General features: G+C 60.2%; 1 protein-coding gene across 2 annotated transcripts in view; it reads right to left on the bottom strand.

The window, feature by feature from the left end:
• Positions 1–17,683, bottom strand: part of KANSL3 (KAT8 regulatory NSL complex subunit 3) — a 28,884-nt gene extending 11,201 nt beyond the window's left edge. For both annotated transcript variants that reach the window (XM_066337239.1, XM_066337238.1), the window contains exons 1-15: positions 17,407–17,683; positions 15,932–16,102; positions 13,952–14,042; positions 13,189–13,374; positions 12,920–13,051; positions 12,009–12,125; positions 10,383–10,484; positions 10,189–10,260; positions 9,399–9,473; positions 8,142–8,299; positions 7,661–7,724; positions 6,396–6,596; positions 5,345–5,495; positions 3,243–3,320; positions 863–1,045 (exon numbers count right to left, since the gene is read on the bottom strand). In XM_066337239.1, coding sequence (XP_066193336.1) covers positions 863–1,045; positions 3,243–3,320; positions 5,345–5,495; positions 6,396–6,596; positions 7,661–7,724; positions 8,142–8,299; positions 9,399–9,473; positions 10,189–10,260; positions 10,383–10,484; positions 12,009–12,125; positions 12,920–13,051; positions 13,189–13,374; positions 13,952–14,042; positions 15,932–16,102; positions 17,407–17,639 — 2,014 coding nt within the window. In that variant the 5' untranslated portion in view covers positions 17,640–17,683. The remainder of the gene's footprint in view (positions 1–862; positions 1,046–3,242; positions 3,321–5,344; positions 5,496–6,395; positions 6,597–7,660; positions 7,725–8,141; positions 8,300–9,398; positions 9,474–10,188; positions 10,261–10,382; positions 10,485–12,008; positions 12,126–12,919; positions 13,052–13,188; positions 13,375–13,951; positions 14,043–15,931; positions 16,103–17,406) is intronic.
• Positions 17,684–18,400: the final 717 nt, after the last annotated feature.

Raw genomic sequence — 18,400 nt, 5'->3', positions numbered from 1 at the left:
CACCAGTACCCTGCTCCCAGCAGCACCAGCAGCACCAGTAGCGCCAGCAGCCTGCCCCCAGCACCAGCAGCATCTTGCTCCCAACAGGTTCAACATCTCTCCTGCCCCTAGCAGCACCAGTAGCACCAGTACCCTGCTCCTAGCAGCACCAGTAGCACCAGTAGCACCAGTACCCTGCTCCCAGCAGCACCAGTAGCACCAGCACCGTGCTCCCAATAGGTTTAACATCTATCCTGCCCCCAGCAGCACCAGTAGCACCAGTAGCACCAGCAGCACCAGCAGCACCAGCAGCCTGCTCCCAGCAGCACCAGTAGCACCAGTAGCACCAGCAGCCTGCTCCCAGCAGCACCAGTAGCACCAGTAGCACCAGCAGCCTGCTCCCAGCAGCACCAGTAGCACCAGCAGCCTGCCCCCAGCAGCACCAGCAGCACCAGCAGCCTGCTCCCAGCAGCACCAGTAGCACCAGTAGCACCAGCAGCCTGCTCCCAGCAGCACCAGCAGCACCAGCAGCCTGCTCCCAGCAGCACCAGTAGCACCAGCAGCACCAGTAGCACCAGCAGCACCAGTAGCACCAGCAGCACCAGTAGCACCAGCAGCCTGCCCCCAGCAGCAGCTCCAGGCCTCCAGGGAGCTGCAGGGCCACAGGGAGCTCCAGGGTCCCCTCCCAGCTCCGTGCTGTTTCACTGCTGTGAGCAATTCCAAGCACAGTGGAGAAGAACAAGCTGCTGCCCAACCCCGCTGCCACTCACACCATGGAGCTGCCCCTGTCCCTGCAGCTGGATCCTGCACAAAGGAGGGAATGAGGGCTCCCAGGCGGCTCCCTCCCCGCCCCGGCCCGCGGGCAGCTGCAGCCAGCACTCACTTTCTGCCGGAGTGCCCAGGGCTGCTCCGGGGCCCTCTCCGTGCGAGGACACAATGGTCACCTTGATTTTGGCTCGTTTGGAGGCTTTGGTGCACGGGGTCGGGCTGGGGCTCTGCTGCCTCTTCAGCTGCACTCGCACATCATCTCTGTCAGCCCCTTCCGAGGGCTCTGAGGACACGGGAACTGGGGGACACAGAAGGAGCTGTCTGAGTGCCCAAACGTGCTGACTGCCTCGGCGCCAGGCTGCCGTGCCCTGAGCCCTGCCTGCCCTGCAGACACCCCCCTGCTGCTCCCAGGGGAGAGCTGAGGCCGCTCCTCTTGCGGTCTGGGAGAAGGGATTGAGTCCTGCTCGCTGCAGCCTGCCTTCAGGGAGTTGGAGAGAGGGAGGAAGTTCCCCCTGAGGCTCTTTTTCTCTGGGATAAACACCCCCAGCTCCCTCAGCTGCTCCTCCTCACAGGTATGCTCCAGACCCTTCCCTGAACACACTGCAGTCCCTCGGTGTCCTGCTGGCAGCACCTGGCTCTGCAGCAGCCGTGGGCAGTGATGCCACCACCCCAAAGGGACCTTTTCATCCCAAAATCCCGGCATCAGGCCCCTGCAGCAGCCCCGAGGGACAGGAGACAGGGCTTGCAGGCACAGAGGGACAGAGCTGAGGCCAGCTGCTGCTCCAGCACAGCCACAGGACCCCCAGCAGCCCCTCCAGGAGCTGGGCAGGGGCTGAGAGAGACCAAGGGGAGCAGAGGAGGCGATGCAGCAAAGCCAAGCCCACACACCCCGCACTGCAAAACCCCAGAGGAGCAGAGCTCTCCTCCACAGCAGCCTTCCCTTGCTCTGTCACACCCCAAAGCACGACCTCCCCAAGGGCTGGGGACACCCCAAAACGCACAGAAGGAGCCACATGCACAGCCCAGGGCCAGGAGCTGCCCAAACACACACATCGGCCAGCAGCGGGGCACAGTGCCCCTGCCCCAGCCTGGAACGCTGAGAATTCCCTCCTTCCAAAGGCCCTGGGGCATCCCAGCCAGGGGCTGAACACCCCAGAGGCCAAATGTCCCTTCTGAAGGGGCACTGCTGAGGGTGTGGATACACATCAGTGACATAAAATCAATACAGGGGTGTACATATTTACACCCTGGGTGTCCCCTACACGCCTGGCTGCGGCCAAAGCCCCGAATCTCAGCCCACCCCGGGTATTTTGGGGTTTGCTGCCCCCCAGGGCAGGGCTGTGCTGTCCCCTCCAGCCTGTCCCCTGGTGCAGCGTTCCCAACGTGCAGCCAAAGCACCCAGGGGAGCCCCCACAGGGCCAGCAGCCAAGCAGGACAGCCAGGGGCACATGCACGGGCACCAGCTGTGTCCCCTTGTGTCCCCTGGGAGCCCCGTGACCCAGCTGTGTCCCCTGTCCCTGACCCATCAGTGTCCCCCTGTCCCTGATCCATCAGAGCCTTCCCAGAGCCATCCCTGATCCATCAGTGTCCCCCTGTCCCTGATCCATCAGAGCCTTCCCAGAGCCATCCCTGATCCATCACAAATTTCCCAGAGCCATCCCTGATCCATCAGTGTCCCCTGTCCCTGATCCATCAGAGCCATCCCTGATCCATCAGAGCCATCCCTGATCCATCAGAGCTTTTCCAGAGCCATCCCTGATCCATCAGAGCTTTTCCAGAGCCATCCCTGATCCATCACAAATTTCCCAAGGCCATCCCTGATCCATCAGTGTCCCCTGTCCCTGATCCATCAGAGCCTTCCCAAAGCCATCCCTGATCCATCAGAGCCTTCCCAAAGCCATCCCTGATCCATCAGTGTCCCCTGTCCCTGATCCATCAGAACCTTCCCAAAGCCATCCCTGATCCATCAGAACCTTCCCAGAGCCATCCTTGATCCATCAGAGCGTTCCCAGAGCCATCCCTGATCCATCACAAATTTCCCAGAGCCATCCCTGCTCCATCAGAGCCTCCCCTGCTCCATCACCACTCTCCCAAGGCACCCCTCTGTCCCTGAGCTCTCTGCTCCCCCAGTCCCTCAGGCCAAGCCGTGCTGCTGTGTGTCCCCTGGCCGTCCCCAGCTGCTGTCCCACGTGTCCCCAGGTGGGTGACAGTGGTGTCCACGCCCCCAGCACGGGGAAGGGTTTCACCCAGCCCCACCAAGCTCCAGCCCACGGAGCAATCCCCACTCCAGCAGTGATCCAGCAGAGCCTGGGATGTCCCCTGGGCCTGAGCTCCAGACACAGCACGCGGCAGCACAAAGCAGGGGACAAGGGGACACAGCCAGGCCACGGCCCCAGAGCAGGGCAGGGGAAGAGGAGGAGGATGGAGGAAGGCAGCAGAGGCAGAGAGGAGGAGGAGACAGGGACAGGGACAGCGAGGAGTGAGGAGATACTCACCAAAGAGACATGAGGAGGTGCCAGGAGGAAGAGCTTTCCTCACCAGCATGTTTTGTTTCAGAAAAGCAGCAAACTGAGCTGAAATGAATCAAGAGAGAATTACAGAATCACAGCCTGGCTCTGCAGGGGACAGGGGCTCTGGGGACACTGCTGTGACCCCCGGGGGGACCTCGGGGCAGGACACCACTGACCCAGGCACGGGAGACACGGCAAGGAGCACGCCACGGCCCGGGCACAGCTCCTGGCCACCAAAGAGCCCTCCCCAGGCTCCAGGGCAGCTCCAGGGCAGGAGAGCAGGGCTGGGCTGTGCCAGGACCCCGAGAGAGCTGGGACAAGGCAGCCAGCACCTCCTGAGCAGCTCCAGCTGGGAATCCTCACGGCATTCCCAAAGAAACCAGGCACCAGGAACCACCACGGCATTCCTGACAGAACCAGGAACCACCACAGCATTCCTGAGAGAACCAGGAATCACCACAGCATTCCTGAGAGAACCAGGAATCACCAGGAACCACCACAGCACTCCTGACAGAACCAGGAACCACCAGGCATTCCCAAAGAAACCAGGCACCAGGAACCACCATGGCATTCCTGAGAGAACCAGGAACCACCACAGCATTCCTGACAGAACCAGGAATCCCCACGGCATTCCCAAAGAAACCAGGCATCAGGAACCACCACGGCATTCCTGAGAGAACCAGGAACCACCACGGCATTCCTGACAGAACCAGGAACCACCACGGCATTCCTGACTGAACCAGGAACCACCAGGCATTCCCAAAGAAACCAGGCACCAGGAACCACCACGGCATTCCTGAGAGAACCTGGAATCACCACAGCATTCCTGACAGAACCAGGAACCACCACGGCATTCCTGACAGAACCAGGAACCACCACAGCACTCCTGAGAGAACCAGGATCACCACAGCATTCCTGAGAGAACCAGGATCACCACAGCATTCCTGAGAGAACCAGGAACCACCACAGCATTCCTGAGAGAACCAGGAACCACCAGGCATTCCTGACAGAACCAGGAACCACCAGGCATTCCTGACAGAACCAGGATCACCACAGCATTCCCAAAGAAACCAGGCACCAGGAACCACCACGGCATTCCTGAGAGAACCAGGAATCACCAGGAACCACCACAGCACTCCTGAGAGAACCAGGATCACCACAGCATTCCTGAGAGAACCTGGAATCACCACAGCATTCCTGACAGAACCAGGAACCACCATGGCATTCCTGACAACCAGGAATCACCACAGCATTCCCAAAGAAACCAGGAACCAGCACAGCATTTCCAAGAGAACCAGGAATCTACCACAGCACTCCTGAGAAAACCAGAAATCCCCATGGCATTCCCAAAGAAACCAGGCACCAGGAACCACCGCAGCATTCCTGAGAGAAGCAGCCACCAGGAACCTGGGTGGCTGTGCAGGGTCACAGCTGCAGGTGACATCCACGGGTGGCTGTGCAGGGTCACAGCTGCAGGTGACACCCACGGGTGGCTGTCCAGAGCCGGGCAAGGACAGAAGGGAGGATGGAGAATCATCCCCCAGGTGCTGCTGGAATTTGCCAGGAGGGATTCTCAGCCACTCCCTGAAGCCCCAAAGTTCACCACCAGACTGAGGGTTTTCCACCAGCCTCTAACAGGACACAAACCACCACAGCTCGAGCTGGCTCCTTACCCACAGCAGGTTTTCCACAGGCCATTTGCTGCAGGATGCTTCATTCATTCACCAAATCCTGCGATTCCCACCTCAATTCAACAACCTCAACCATCCCCTGAGCACCTCCAGTGCCTCCCCAAGCAGCCACACGAAGGAGACACCAGAGCAGGGTGTCCCAAAAATGATCAGAGCACGGCTACAGGGGGGTTTGGTCAGCCAGAGAGAAAACCCTTCCCACTTCCAACAGCAGGAAGGCTCCAGAAGCTGCAGAAACACCATTTCCAACCTAATCCCAGCCCTCCAAGGGCTGAGCTGCCACAGGGAGCTGGGAGTTCAAGACAGGACGCAGAAAATAAAAACCTACACAGGTCCAGCCAGAGCAAAACCCAAATTGCAGCTGCTGGCAGGGTGAGGGGAGCTGCAGGGAATTACCTTGTGCCTGCTTGTGGGTCAGGACAGCTTCTGGTCTTGGCACCTGCCTCCTCTGCAGCTGTGTGCCCACCTGGCTGGGCTTGGGCAGGGCCAGGGCGGCCACCTTGGCCTTGGGGCTGGACGTGGGGCTGCTGGACACGCTGGACAGGTCCTGCTGGGACAGAGGGACACTCAGCCTGCGGCAGCACCAAGCCTCTGTCTGCCTGAGGCTTCATCTCCCTCACCAGGAGAATCCTGGGGGTTTTAAAGCTGGAAAAGATCATCAGGATCATCGAGTGCTGTTGTCAGCAGCACGGTCACCGCTGAGCCCTGTCCCCCAAATCCCTCTGTGTTTGAACACTCCAGGGCTGGGGACTCCACCAGCCTGCTCCAACCCCTTATAACCCTTCCCAGGAGATAATATTTTCCCAAATCTCTCAGCTAAATCTTCCCTAAGGCCACATCCCCCGAGTATCCTCTCACCTCCCTCTCCCCAGCAGATTCTGGGTGGCACAAACGTCTCTGTTTCCACACCTTGAGCTGGAATGAGCCCAGGAGGATCTCCCAACCCTTACAACCCTTCCCAGGAGATAATATTTTTCCAAATCTCTCACCTAAACCTTCACTAAGGCCACATCCCCCGAGTATCCTCTCCCCAGCAGATTCTGAGTGGCACAAACCCCTCTGTTTCCACACCCCCAGCTGGAATGACCCCGGGAAGAGCTCCCCCTTGGAAGAACTCCAAACCCTTACAACCCTTCCCAGGAGATAATATTTTCCCAAATCTCTCAGCTAAACCTTCCCTGAGACCACATCCCCCGAGTATCCTCTCCCCAGCAGATTTTGGGTGGCACAAACCCCTCTGTTTCCACCCCCTCAGCTGGAATGAGCCCAGGAGGATCTCCCAACCCTTACAACCCTTCCCAGGAGATAATATTTTCCCAAATCTCTCAGCTAAACCTTCCTTGAGACCGAGTATCCTCTCACCTCCCTCTCCCCAACAGATTCTGGGTGGCACAAACCCCTCTGTTTCCACCCCCTGAGCTGGAATGAGCCCGGGAGGATCTCCCACCTCGGAGCCTGAGGGTGAGGCTGGCACTTTGGCTGCAGGGGAGGTGGGTCTGCTGCTCCTCTCGGGCAGCTCGAAGGACAGATCCCTCCTGCTGCACTCACGGGGTTTCCTCTTCTTCTCAGCGTCCAGGTCTCGGGGTTCAGAGCCCGAGTGGCTCTCGGCCCGGGTCAGCACCCCCGTGAGGAAGTCTGCAATCTCATCCTGCCAATTTGGGGGACAAACAGTGGCATTCAGGGCTGGGCACGTGTAGGAGGATCCACGGATGGCTGGGACAAGGAATTCTGCTGATGTGAGATGTTCCAGGACACAACACGGGGGTTTATTGCAGGGGTTGGGGTAAAAGGGTCCTGCCTTCAGCCACCAGCTTCTGCTGAAGGGAAACCCCAAAGAGAGAGGGGGAGAGAGCAGCAGGGTGAGAGCTGAGAGAGAGCAAAGGGCAGGGGGCAGAGGAAGGGGAGAGAGGATTCAGAGCAGAGGGAAGAGAGTGAGGAGTTAAGAGAAGAGTTAAGAGAGCGAGGTCCTTGCTACAATCCATCATATCTCCTTTTGTGATGAATATTCTGATTTACAGTGACCAACCAACACAAGACACAAAATCCTATAGAAGCTACATCCAGCCTGTAAGAACTACTACACCACCATACTGTGTTATATTTTAAACTCTAAAAACTTCTCTCTTAGACTTTTCTGTTTTGCTGCATTGACCTTTGGATCCCTCAGCCAGCAGAAAGGGGTTGTTCAATCCAAAGGGATTCTCCTTCAGGCTGTTTTCAGGTTCTATAGTAACTAAGACTCAGTATCCTACAACTCACAGTCAGCTTTCATTTCTATTTCCATTAGAGGTTTCATATTTTCAGAATCTTTTGCTAAACAATCATATTTATAAGGTTTCTCTGATTCACCTTCCCCAACAGGCACATCTCTGAGCATTCCCAAGGGGATACACGGATCAGGATCCGGGGGTTTGGCATTTTACAGAAAATCCTTGTGGACAGGATGTGGATTTCTCAGCAAATCACTGATTTAGGACACGTGGGGGGAAAAAAACCCACCATGGTTTCACCCAAAATGCTGCTGTGTCCCCAGGCAGATGTGTTGGGACACTCAGGAAGCTGCTCCCTGGTTAAGGTGCACTCCCAGGGATCTCACATCTCCCTCCCAAACCAAAAATCAGGAGATGATTCCCTCCAATCCAACCCATCCCAGAACATTCCGGCACAGATTCTTTCCTTTTTGAGGTGCAAAGGGAAGATCCCTGTGGTTACCTGGATGCACCTGTCCACCATGCTCTGGGTCAGGCCTTCTGACTTCTTTTTGGCTTTGCTTATCCTAGGGGTAAAAAAGAACCAGATCAGGTGAAAATTCACACTTTTCCATCAGCACACTCCCATCACTCTTCACCTGAGGAGGAAAAAGATCCTTTTTGTGACTCCCCAAAGCATTTTGCGAAGCCAATCCGACATTTCAGAGCTGTCCTCACACCCAGTGCCAATTTTAGGTTTCCTTCTTCACTGATTTTCACTCCTAGGGATCCCTGCTCCAAAATCTCCTCTGTGCTGCTGGCTCCAGCCCTAGAGCTCAGGCCCATTCCCATACAGGTTCTTCCTGCAGTTCTTCCCAACACAGACCAGTCTGGAGCATTTCCATGCAATTCCCACCTCGTTCCAGCCCCGAATTTGGGGGGCTGATGTCCCCCAAGAATTCCCAAGGAGAGAGAGAGAGAGAGCCCACCTGGCAGAGGCTCACCTGAGGTTGTCATCTGCCCCTCCCACCACCACCATGCTGTTATCCGCCCGGATCTTCTCCCGGAAATCCTCCATGGCCTCCACGTTGCACTGCAGGGAATTCTGCCCGATGACGAAGAGCACCGGGGTCTTCATCTCCAGGAGGGGATCGTCCACGTCCTGCAGGAGCAATGGGGGCTGCCATGGGGCTGTGATCCCAGCAGGAGGCTGGGGACTCCCCACGGGGTTTGCTAAGGCCAGAGGGGAACTGCTGGAGCTGCACCGTGCTCCGGGAAAACGCCTTTCCCACGGAATTCCACAGCGAGGTGTGCCCATCATCATCATCATCATCATCATCATCATCATCATCCCCTGGCCACGGCTCACAAGGGAGAAATCTGGGCTGCTGATGGCACAGAAAGTGAGGGGCAGGGGACAGGGATAATGGGGGACAGGGAGAACGGGGGACAGGGATAATGAGGGATAGGGATAATGGGGGACAGGGATAACGAGGGACACGGGACAATGAGGGACAGGGAAAACAAGAGACAGAGATAATGGGGGACACGGGACAACGAGGGACAGGGATAATGAGGGACAGGGATAACGAGGGACAGAGAGAATGAGGGACAGGGATAATGAGGGACAGGGATAACGAGGGACAGGGATAACGAGGGACAGGGATAACGAGGGACACGGGACAGGGATGATGAGGGACAGGGAAAACAAGAGACAGGGAAAATGGGGGATATGGGACGACGAGGGACAGGGATAATGGGGGACAGGGAGAATGGGGGACAGGGAGAATGGGGGACAGGGAGAATGGGGGACAGGGAGAATGGGGGACACGGGACAGAAATGACAAGGGACATAGGATAACGTGGGACAGAGAGGACGAGGGACAGGGATGACAGGGGACATGGATAACAAGGGATAGAGATAACAGAGGACATGGGACAGGGATAATGGGGGATACAGGTAACGAGGGACACGGGACAGGGCTGATGAGGGACATGTGACAGGGATGACAAGGGACACAGGAGCCCAGCAAGGAGCTCCAAAGCCACCCCACAGCAGAGACAGGCTGAGGGCACTCCTGACACCAGCAGGGCACCAGGAACCCCACCAGGGCTGCTCCAGCCCCTCCAAACAGCAATCCCACACATTCCCCCACAAAATCAGCCAGTTATCGCTGGACTTCCAAGAACAATTCCACAAAACCACCCAGGGAGCTTTAAAAACAAGCAGAGTTCTTTAGGCAGCTCCATCTGGTCCTTACCCCTCTGGGGCCATCCACAGTGAGCAGTGGGAAGCCAAGGCACACGACAGCAGTGACGTATTCCATGACAGAAACCTGGGCAGGGAGAGAGCAGTCAGCATTCCCAGAGCCCAGCATGACAAATTCCCTCAGGGAAACCCGGGCAGTCAGCATTCCCAGAGCCCAGCACATCCCAGGAACTGAGGCTGCTTTGCCAGGCTCCTGCCAGGCACAGAAACACCCAAATAGCAACACCTTGGTGATGAACACAGTGATTAAAAACATTAAATGACTCAAATTGCCAAGGGCCCATGACCACAGAGGTCAAAGCCAGGCCCTGGAATGAGCACAGGGACAAAGAGAACCTCACTAAAATCCAGCTCTGAGCTGAGGCTGCCAGTGAGGCTCCAGGACAATCACAGAACCCTTGGAATGGTTTGGGAAGGGCCTTGGAGCCCATCTCACTCCTGCCATGGCACAGACACCTTCCACTACCCCAGGGTGCTCCAAACCCTGTCCAGCCTGGCCTTGGACACGTCCCAGGGTGGAACAGCCACAGCTCCTCTAGGAATTCCATCCCAGCCAGGAATTCCTTCCCAATCTGCCATCCATCCCTGCCTGAATGTCCCTCCAAGCCTTGTCCCCTGTCCCTCTGCACCTCTCCTGGAGCCCCTTTGGGCCCTCTGAGACGCTCTGAGCTCTCCCTTCTCCAGGTGAACATTCCCAGCTCTCTGTGGCCTCCTCTGGCCCTGCTCTAACACCCCCACACCCTCCCCGCGCCCCCCTGAGGCCACAGGAGCGGGACACTCACGTGACAGGCCACCAAGGCACCCGTGTTCCAGCCGATGAGGATGATCTGCTTGTGCGAGAAGTGGTTGTGGATCTGCGGGGCACAAAGCAAAGGCACGCCTGGGCACGGGGGACAGGCACTGGGACAAGGCCCAGGGTGCCACAGCGGCCCCGGGCACGGGGCAGGGTCACAGGGGCACTGTCCCTGTCCCTCACCTCGGCCACCTTGCCCCTGACGGCGCCGATCATGTGCTCCAGGCACTGCAGCACGCCCACCCCGCTGCCGTTGTTGAGCAGGGACGTGGAGATGGGGATCACCTGCGGGGGACAGGGACGTCAGGGACAGCCAGCAGGGCTGGGGACAGCGACAGGGACAGCCAGCAGGGCTGGGGAGAGCACCAGGGACAGCCAGCAGGGCTGGGGACAACGACAGGGACAGCCAGCAGGGCTGGGGACAGCACCAGGGACAGCCAGCAGGGCTGGGGAGAGCACCAGGGACAGCCAGCAGGGCTGGGGACAACGACAGGGACAGCCAGCAGGGCTGGGGACAGCGACAGGGACAGCCAGCAGGGCTGGGGACAACGACAGGGACAGCCAGCAGGGCTGGGGACAGCGACAGGGACAGCCAGCAGGGCTGGGGACAACGACAGGGACAGCCAGCAGGGCTGGGGACAACGACAGGCACAGCCAGCAGGGCTGGGGACAGCGACAGGGACAGCCAGCAGGGCTGGGGACAGCACCAGGGACAGCCAGCAGGGCTGGGGACAGCGACAGGGACAGCCAGCAGGGCTGGGGACATCAGGGACAGTGTTAGAAACAACCAGCAGGGCTGGTGACAATGACAGGGACAGTGTTAGAAACGATCAGCAGGGCTGGGGACATCAGGGACAGCCAGCAGGGCTGGGGACAACGACAGGGACAGCCAGCAGGGCTGGGGACATCAGGGACAGCCAGCAGGGCTGGGGACAACGACAGGGACAGCCAGCAGGGCTGGGGACATCAGGGACAGCCAGCAGGGCTGGGGACATCAGGGACAGTGCTAGAAACAACCAGCAGGCTGGGGACAACGACAGGGACAGCCAGCAGGGCTGGGGACACACTGCTGAGGACAACCACCAGCACAGCCTGGAGCCCAGGCCGTGCACAAACTTGTGCGTTCTCTCCTCCTCTCCCATGGGATTCTCTCCCAACTTCCAAAACCAGAGGAGACAGAGAATTCCTCAGGCTCCCAGCAGAACCAGCTCAGCTCCTGCCCCACAGCAACCCCAGTCACTGGGAGGTGTGTGAGCAGCTCCAGAGCCAGGCAGAACCCCTCTTCTACCATCTCCAGGACCCCTTTTCCTACCAGAACCCTCAGCAAACCATAACCCCAGCATCAGGAGTCCCCCAGACACATCACATTCGGGCAACTCCATCCCCTGTGAAGGGCCTGCAGGTGGCAGGTGCCAGCCTCTGCTTTTAGGGGAGCACGAGATTTTGGAGCATCACCAAAAGTTTCTGCAAACAAAGCTCAGCAGCCCTGCTGTATTTCTCTGGGGAATGGTTTTACCCCAGGACCTCTGAAGCCTGTAACCTTCCTTTCTTGACCCAACTGGCTGAATTCCAGCTATCATTCCCTGAGCAGGCTAAATAAGCCTCTGCTCTTCCCCTTTCCCCTTCTTGCACCTCTGGGAATAAACAGAGAACAAACATCTTGGACCAACCCCGGGGGTGGTAAGAACCTCTTTTGGAATCTTTTCTCTGAGATATTCCCCCAAAAAAGAACTGAGCTGGCCAAGGAGCCCCGGGGGGCTGCAGGGGTTTGCTCCACAGCCCTGCCCTGCTCTGGGGGTCCCCACAGACCTTGCCCAGGCAGGAGAGCTGGGACTGCCAGAAGCGGTGCCGTCGGGACGTGGGGAACATGGAGTTGGCAGGGCCCGAGGAAGCGATGAGGATCAGGGGGGATCCGGGCAGTTTGCTCTGCAAAGTTCAACAGGAGATGTGTCAGGGACAGCAGGTTTTCCCAAAAAAAGGCCTGCCTCGCCTCACAAGGAAGAGGGAAGGATCTTGCACAGTTCTTTAATTGATGTTTTCCCAAGCGTGAGGTCCCTCAGGACGCTCAGGAGAATTTCTCCAACAGAAGGGATTCTCCACCCTGAGGGACAGCTCTGCTCCCTGTGACAGGGACAGGAGGCAGGGAAGGGCTGGAGGAGCCAGGGCAGGCTCAGGGTGGGTTTGGGGAAAGGTTCTTCCCCCAGAAGGTGCTGGGCACTGCCCAGGGAATGGGCAAGGCCCCGAGGCTGCCAGAGCTCCAGGAGCCTTTGGACAGCACTGCCAGGGCCCAGGGTGGGATTTGGGGTGTCTGCAGGGCCCCAGGGTGGGATTTGGGGTGTCTGTAGGGCCCCAGGGTGGGATTTGGGGTGTGTGTGCAGACCCAGGGTGGGGATTTGGGGTGTCTGTGCAGCTCCAGGGTGGGATTTGGGGTGTGTGTGCAGACCCAGGGTGGGGATTTGGGGTGTCTGTGCAGCCCCAGGGTGTGGATTTGGGGTGTCTGTGCAGACCCAGGGTGGGATTTGGGGTGTCTGTGCAGCCCCAGGGTGGGATTTGGGGTGTCTGTGCAGCTCCAGGGGCTGGATTGATGATCCTGGAGGAACCCTTCCATTCCTGGAGCAGGTCTAAAGCCAGGACAGAAGAGCCCAGGGAGAGGACAGAGGCAGAGGACGGGAAACCTAAAGCTGACACGGAAGCCCCCACAACTCCCAGGTTAAACTCACGGGTTTATTATGGGACAGGACACCCACTGCTGGGTCCCAGGGTCTCTTGAGCAGCAGGGACAACGCCTCAGCCCCTGCTGCTCCCGTCTTGGCCGTGGAGGAGAGCAGCATCCTGTCGATCAGCGCGGGGATCTGCACACAGAGGCCAAGAGGAGCTGAGAAAACCCACCCAGGACACGAGGTGACACTCCCAGCCTCTCCCTGTGCCAGCTGTGCCCAGGCAGAACAGCCCCTGGGAGGAGAGCCGAGCCTCCCACGGCTTTCCTCACCTTTCCCTTCAGGGTCTGCAGGGCGTCCAGGTAGGCAGCCAGCACGGGCAGGCTGAGGGTCTCCACCAGCGTGGTGTGCAGCCACTGGATGAGTTTGGTGTCCCAGCTGACGCTGGCCAGAGCCTGGCGCACCCTGCGGGCGCATTTATCCACGGCAATCCTCCTCAGCACGGGCTCGTTGCACGCCTGGGAAGCAGGGAATTCCCAAAGGATCAGCCCCATCCTCCATGGAAATGCCGGTGTGGGCTGGCCAAATACCCGTGGGGACGGTGTCTGTCTGAGCACTCCCTGCCCATATTCCCAGCCCCAGCCAGATTCCCATCCCCAGCCCACATTCCCATCCCCAGTCTGGATTTCCTCTCCCTGACATTCCCAGGAGCAGGCTGAGGAAAGCCCTCACAGTAATCCAAAATTTCCAAGGGGAAGCTCTGATCTCTGCTCCCTGTGACAGGGACAGGAGCCAGGGAAGGGCTGGATGAACCAGGGCAGGCTCAGGATGGGTTTGGGGAAAGGTTCTTCACCCCAGGGCTCCAGGGTGGGGATTTGGGGTGTCTGCAGGGCCCCAGGGTGGGGATTTGGGGTGTCTGTGCAGAACCAGGGGCTGCACTGATGATCCACGTGGGTCTCTCCAGTCCAGGACATTCTACAATCCCACAAAAATCACGGCTCAGAGGAGCCCAGAGCTGCCTGCTCCTCACGGGCCACAGCTCCCCTCCTGACTGCCCCAGGGTCTGTGGGGAGGAGGGAGCCCAGCCCCTCTCACCCCCTCGTTGGCCAGGCGGGCCAGTCTGTCCGACTGCAGCGCTTTGTGGATCTTGTTGAACAGCTTGTTCTGGGCCATGGTCCAGCCCGTCCTGCAGGGACACACACAGCCGTCACCCACAGAGCGACCAAACCATTCCTCTTCTCTGGAATTGCCACCCCACCTGCTGACGTGCTCCTCCCAGCCCAGATTCCCATTCCCAGCCCAGATTCCCATTCCCAGCCCAGACTCCCATTCCTAGCCATTCCCAGCCCAGACCCTCTGGCATTCCCAGCCCTGCCATTCCCACCTGCTGGCATGCTCCTCCCAGTCCATATTCCCAATCCCAACCCATATTCCCATCCCCACCTGCTGATGTGCTCCTCCCAATCCATATTCCCATTCCCAGCCCTGCCATTCCCATATTCCCAGTCCATATTCCCATTCCCAGCCCTGCCATTCCCATATTCCCAGTCCATATTCCCATTCCCAGCCCTGCCATTCCCACCTGTTGACGTGCTCCTCCCAGCCCACATCCCCCCATTCCCAGCCCTGCCATTCTCATTCCCAGCCCACATTCCCACCTCCCCAGCCCACATTCCCCTATCCCCAGCCCACACTCCCACATCCCCAGCCCCATCCCCACCTGCTGACGTGCTCCTCCCAGGCCACATCCCCATATTCCCAGCCCACATTCCCACATCCCCATCTGTTGACATGCTCCTCCCAATCCCACTCCCAGCCCACATCCCCATATTCCCAGCCCACGTTCCCATTCCCAGCCCTGCCATTCCCAGCCCACATTCCCGTATCCCCAGCCCACATTCCCATATCCCTAGCCCAAATTCCCATTCCCAGCCCACATTCCTGTATCCCCAGCCCACACTCCCACCTCCCCAGCCCCATCTCCACCTGTTGATGTGCTCCTCCCAGCCCACATCACCACATTCCCAGCCCTGCCATTCCCAGCCCACATTCCTGTATCCCCAGCCCACATCCCCGTATCCCCAGCCCACATTCCCATACTCCCAGCCCCATCCCCATATCCCCAGCCCACATTCCCACATCCCCAGCCCACATTCCCACATCCCCAGCCCACATTCCCACATCCCCAGCCCACACTCCCGTATCCCCAGCCCACATTCCCGTATCCCCAGCCCACATTCCCATACTCCCAGCCCCATCCCCATATCCCCAGCCCACATTCCCACATCCCCAGCCCACATTCCCACATCCCCAGCCCACACTCCCGTATCCCCAGCCCACATTCCCGTATCCCCAGCCCACATTCCCGTATCCCCAGCCCACATTCCCGTATCCCCAGCCCACATTCCCGTATCCCCAGCCCCATCCCCACATCCCCAGCCCACATTCCCATACTCCCAGCCCACACTCCCATATCCCCAGCCCACACTCCCGTATCCCCAGCCCACATTCCCATATTCCCAGCCCCATCCCCATATTCCCAGCCCACATTCCCGTATCCCCAGCCCCATCCCCACATCCCCAGCCCACATTCCCATACTCCCAGCCCACACTCCCATATCCCCAGCCCACACTCCCGTATCCCCAGCCCACATTCCCATACTCCCAGCCCACACTCCCATTCCCAGCCCACATTCCCGTATCCCCAGCCCCATCCCCACATCCCCAGCCCACATTCCCACATCCCCAGCCCACACTCCCACATCCCCAGCCCACATTCCCGTATCCCCAGCCCACATTCCCACATCCCCAGCCCACATTCCCACATCCCCAGCCCCATCCCCATATTCCCAGCCCACATTCCCGTATCCCCAGCCCACATTCCCATACTCCCAGCCCACATCCCCATATCCCCAGCCCACACTCCCGTATCCCCAGCCCACACTCCCGTATCCCCAGCCCACATTCCCATATTCCCAGCCCACATTCCCATACTCCCAGCCCACATCCCCATACTCCCAGCCCACATTCCCATATTCCCAGCCCACATTCCCACCTCCCCAGCCCCGTCCCCACCTGTTGACGTGCTCCTCCCAGTCGTCGGGCGGCGGCGGCGCGTCGGCGTCGGTGCGGGCGAACATGACGTGCCGCTCGCACTCGTTCATCACGCTCCGAGCCTTCTGGTTGTCGTACAGCGGCACCGGCGTGGGCGTCACCGTCTCCACGTCGATGGGGACATCGGCCTCCCTGCCACCCACACGGGTGTCACAGCTCCGAGGTGGGGCTTTGGGGGAGCCCACGGAGATGGGCAGGGTGGGACTGACCCAGGGGCCTCGGACACCCCAAACTGAGACCTCCAGAGCCCCAAACCAAACCTATTCTGGAGCCCCAAACTGAGCGCCCTGAAGCCGTAAACCAAGCTTCTTGGACCACCAAATCTAGAGCCTCAAGACTGAGACACCTGGAGCCTACAAACAACTGCCCTTAGACCTCCCCGGACCCACCAAACCACGGCCCCTGGACATCCCTGGACACCTCACACCAAACCCCCTGGACACCTGCAAACCAAACCCCCTGGACACCCAAATCCACGGCCCCTGGACATCCCTGGACACCTCAAACCCGCTGGACACCCAAATCCACGGCCCCTGGACATCCCTGGACACCTCAAACCAAACCCGCTGGACACCCAAATCCACGGCCCCTGGACATCCCTGGACACCCCAAACTGAGCCCCCTGGACACCTGCAAAACAGATGCCCTGGACACCCTAAACCACGGCCCCTGGACACCTCTGGACACCCCAAAGCAAACCCCCTGGACACCCAAATCCACGGCCCCTGGACACTCCAAACTGAGCCCCCTGGACACCTGCAAAACAGATGCCCTGGACACCCTAAACCACGGCCCCTGGACATCCCTGGGCACCCCAATCTGAGCCCCATGGACACCTGCAAACCAAAGCCACTGGACACCCATGGACCCCCCAAACCAAAGCCCCTGGACACCCTAAACCACGGCCCCTGGACACCCCAAACTAAGCCCCATGGACCCCCCCCAAACCAAAGCCACTGGACAATCCTATACCCCTCAACCCCTTGGACACCCCTAACCGAGACCCCTGGACACCCCAAACCAAGCCCCCGGACCCCCAATACCACGGCCCCTGGACACCCCAAACTGTGACTCCTCGTGCCCCCTCACCCATCAGGACCCCTCCAGGCCTTCAGGGACCCCAGTTTCCCCCTCACAACTCCCCCACTCGCCCTTACGGGCCCCAGCCTCACAGGACCCCCCAATTCCTCCTTCACAGCCCCTCCGCGCCCCTCAGGACCCCTGCAGCCCCCAGGATCCCAACCTTTCCCCCCACAGCCCCCACGACCCTCCAAATTTCGCCATCACAGCCCCTCACAGCCCAATACCCCCTCCTTTCCCCTCACAGCCCCCTTAGCCCCACACGATAACCCCCAATTTCCCCCTCGGCCCCACAAGATCCCCTCACAGCCCCACAGGAGCCCGCCGCTTTCCCCCTCCGCCGCCCGGGCTCTCACGGGGCGCTGCCGAGGTGTCTCCGCGGGGTGAGGAAGAGGAGCCGGGCGGGCCGGGCGGCGCTGGCGTCGGGGTGCGCGCTCCAGGGCTTGGCGTAGCTGTGGTCGAGGCACACCAGGTCGAGCTCTCGCTCGTGCGCCGACAGCTGCAGCAGCAGCGACGTGCCCATCCTGCGGGCCGACCACTGCAGCTCCCGCTCCCTGTCGCGATCGCGGTCGCCGGCGCGCTGCGACATGGCGGGAGCCCCGCCCCCTGGGCCCCGCCCTCACGGCACCGCCTGCCCCTCAGTGCGCCTGCGCGGGCCGCGCTCAGGCCACGCCCACAGCCCTCAGTGAGCCTGCGCGGGCCGCGCTCAGGCCACGCCCACCGCCCCTCAGTGCGCGTGCGCGGGCCGCGCTCAGGCCACGCCCACCGCCCTCAGCGCGCCTGCGCGGGCCGCGCTCAGGCCACGCTCACCGCCCTCAGTGCGCGTGCGCGGGCCGCGAGTAGGTCACGCCCATCGGCCCTCAGTGCGCGTGCGCGGGCCGCGAGTAGGTCACGCCCATCGGCCCTCAGCGCGCCTGCGCGGGCCGTGCTCAGGCCACGCCCACCGCCCCTCAGCGCGCCTGCGCGGGCCGCGCTCAGGCCACGCCCACCGCCCCTCAGCGCGCCTGCGCGGGCCGTGCTCAGGCCACGCCCATCGCCACGCCCACCGCTCCTCCGCGCATTTTTCGCGGGCTGCGCTACCTCGGGGCTCGGGGAATGTCCCCGTGTTAAGGGACACTCCAGGCTCTTCCAGCCCCGCACAGGACACTGCGCGCTCCCGCGGGCCCTTGGGGTCACGGAGCGTCCCGCGTGGGGACACGGGGACGCAGTTAACCGGGTGCCGCCCCCCGCCGTTGGCGCTCTGCAAGACGGGAACTTAACTGCCGTGCTGTCCCCGGAGGGGAGGTGGCACCTGGGGGTGGCACGGTGGTGGCAGCCCCTCGGTGACAAAGCTGCAGCCGCTGTCCGCAC

The sequence above is a fragment of the Sylvia atricapilla genome, chromosome 28 (assembly GCF_009819655.1).
Source record: "Sylvia atricapilla isolate bSylAtr1 chromosome 28, bSylAtr1.pri, whole genome shotgun sequence".
Lineage (NCBI taxonomy): Eukaryota > Metazoa > Chordata > Aves > Passeriformes > Sylviidae > Sylvia > Sylvia atricapilla.
The sequence above is the reverse complement of the archived record's forward strand: the minus strand, read 5'-3'. Positions and strand labels throughout refer to the sequence as shown.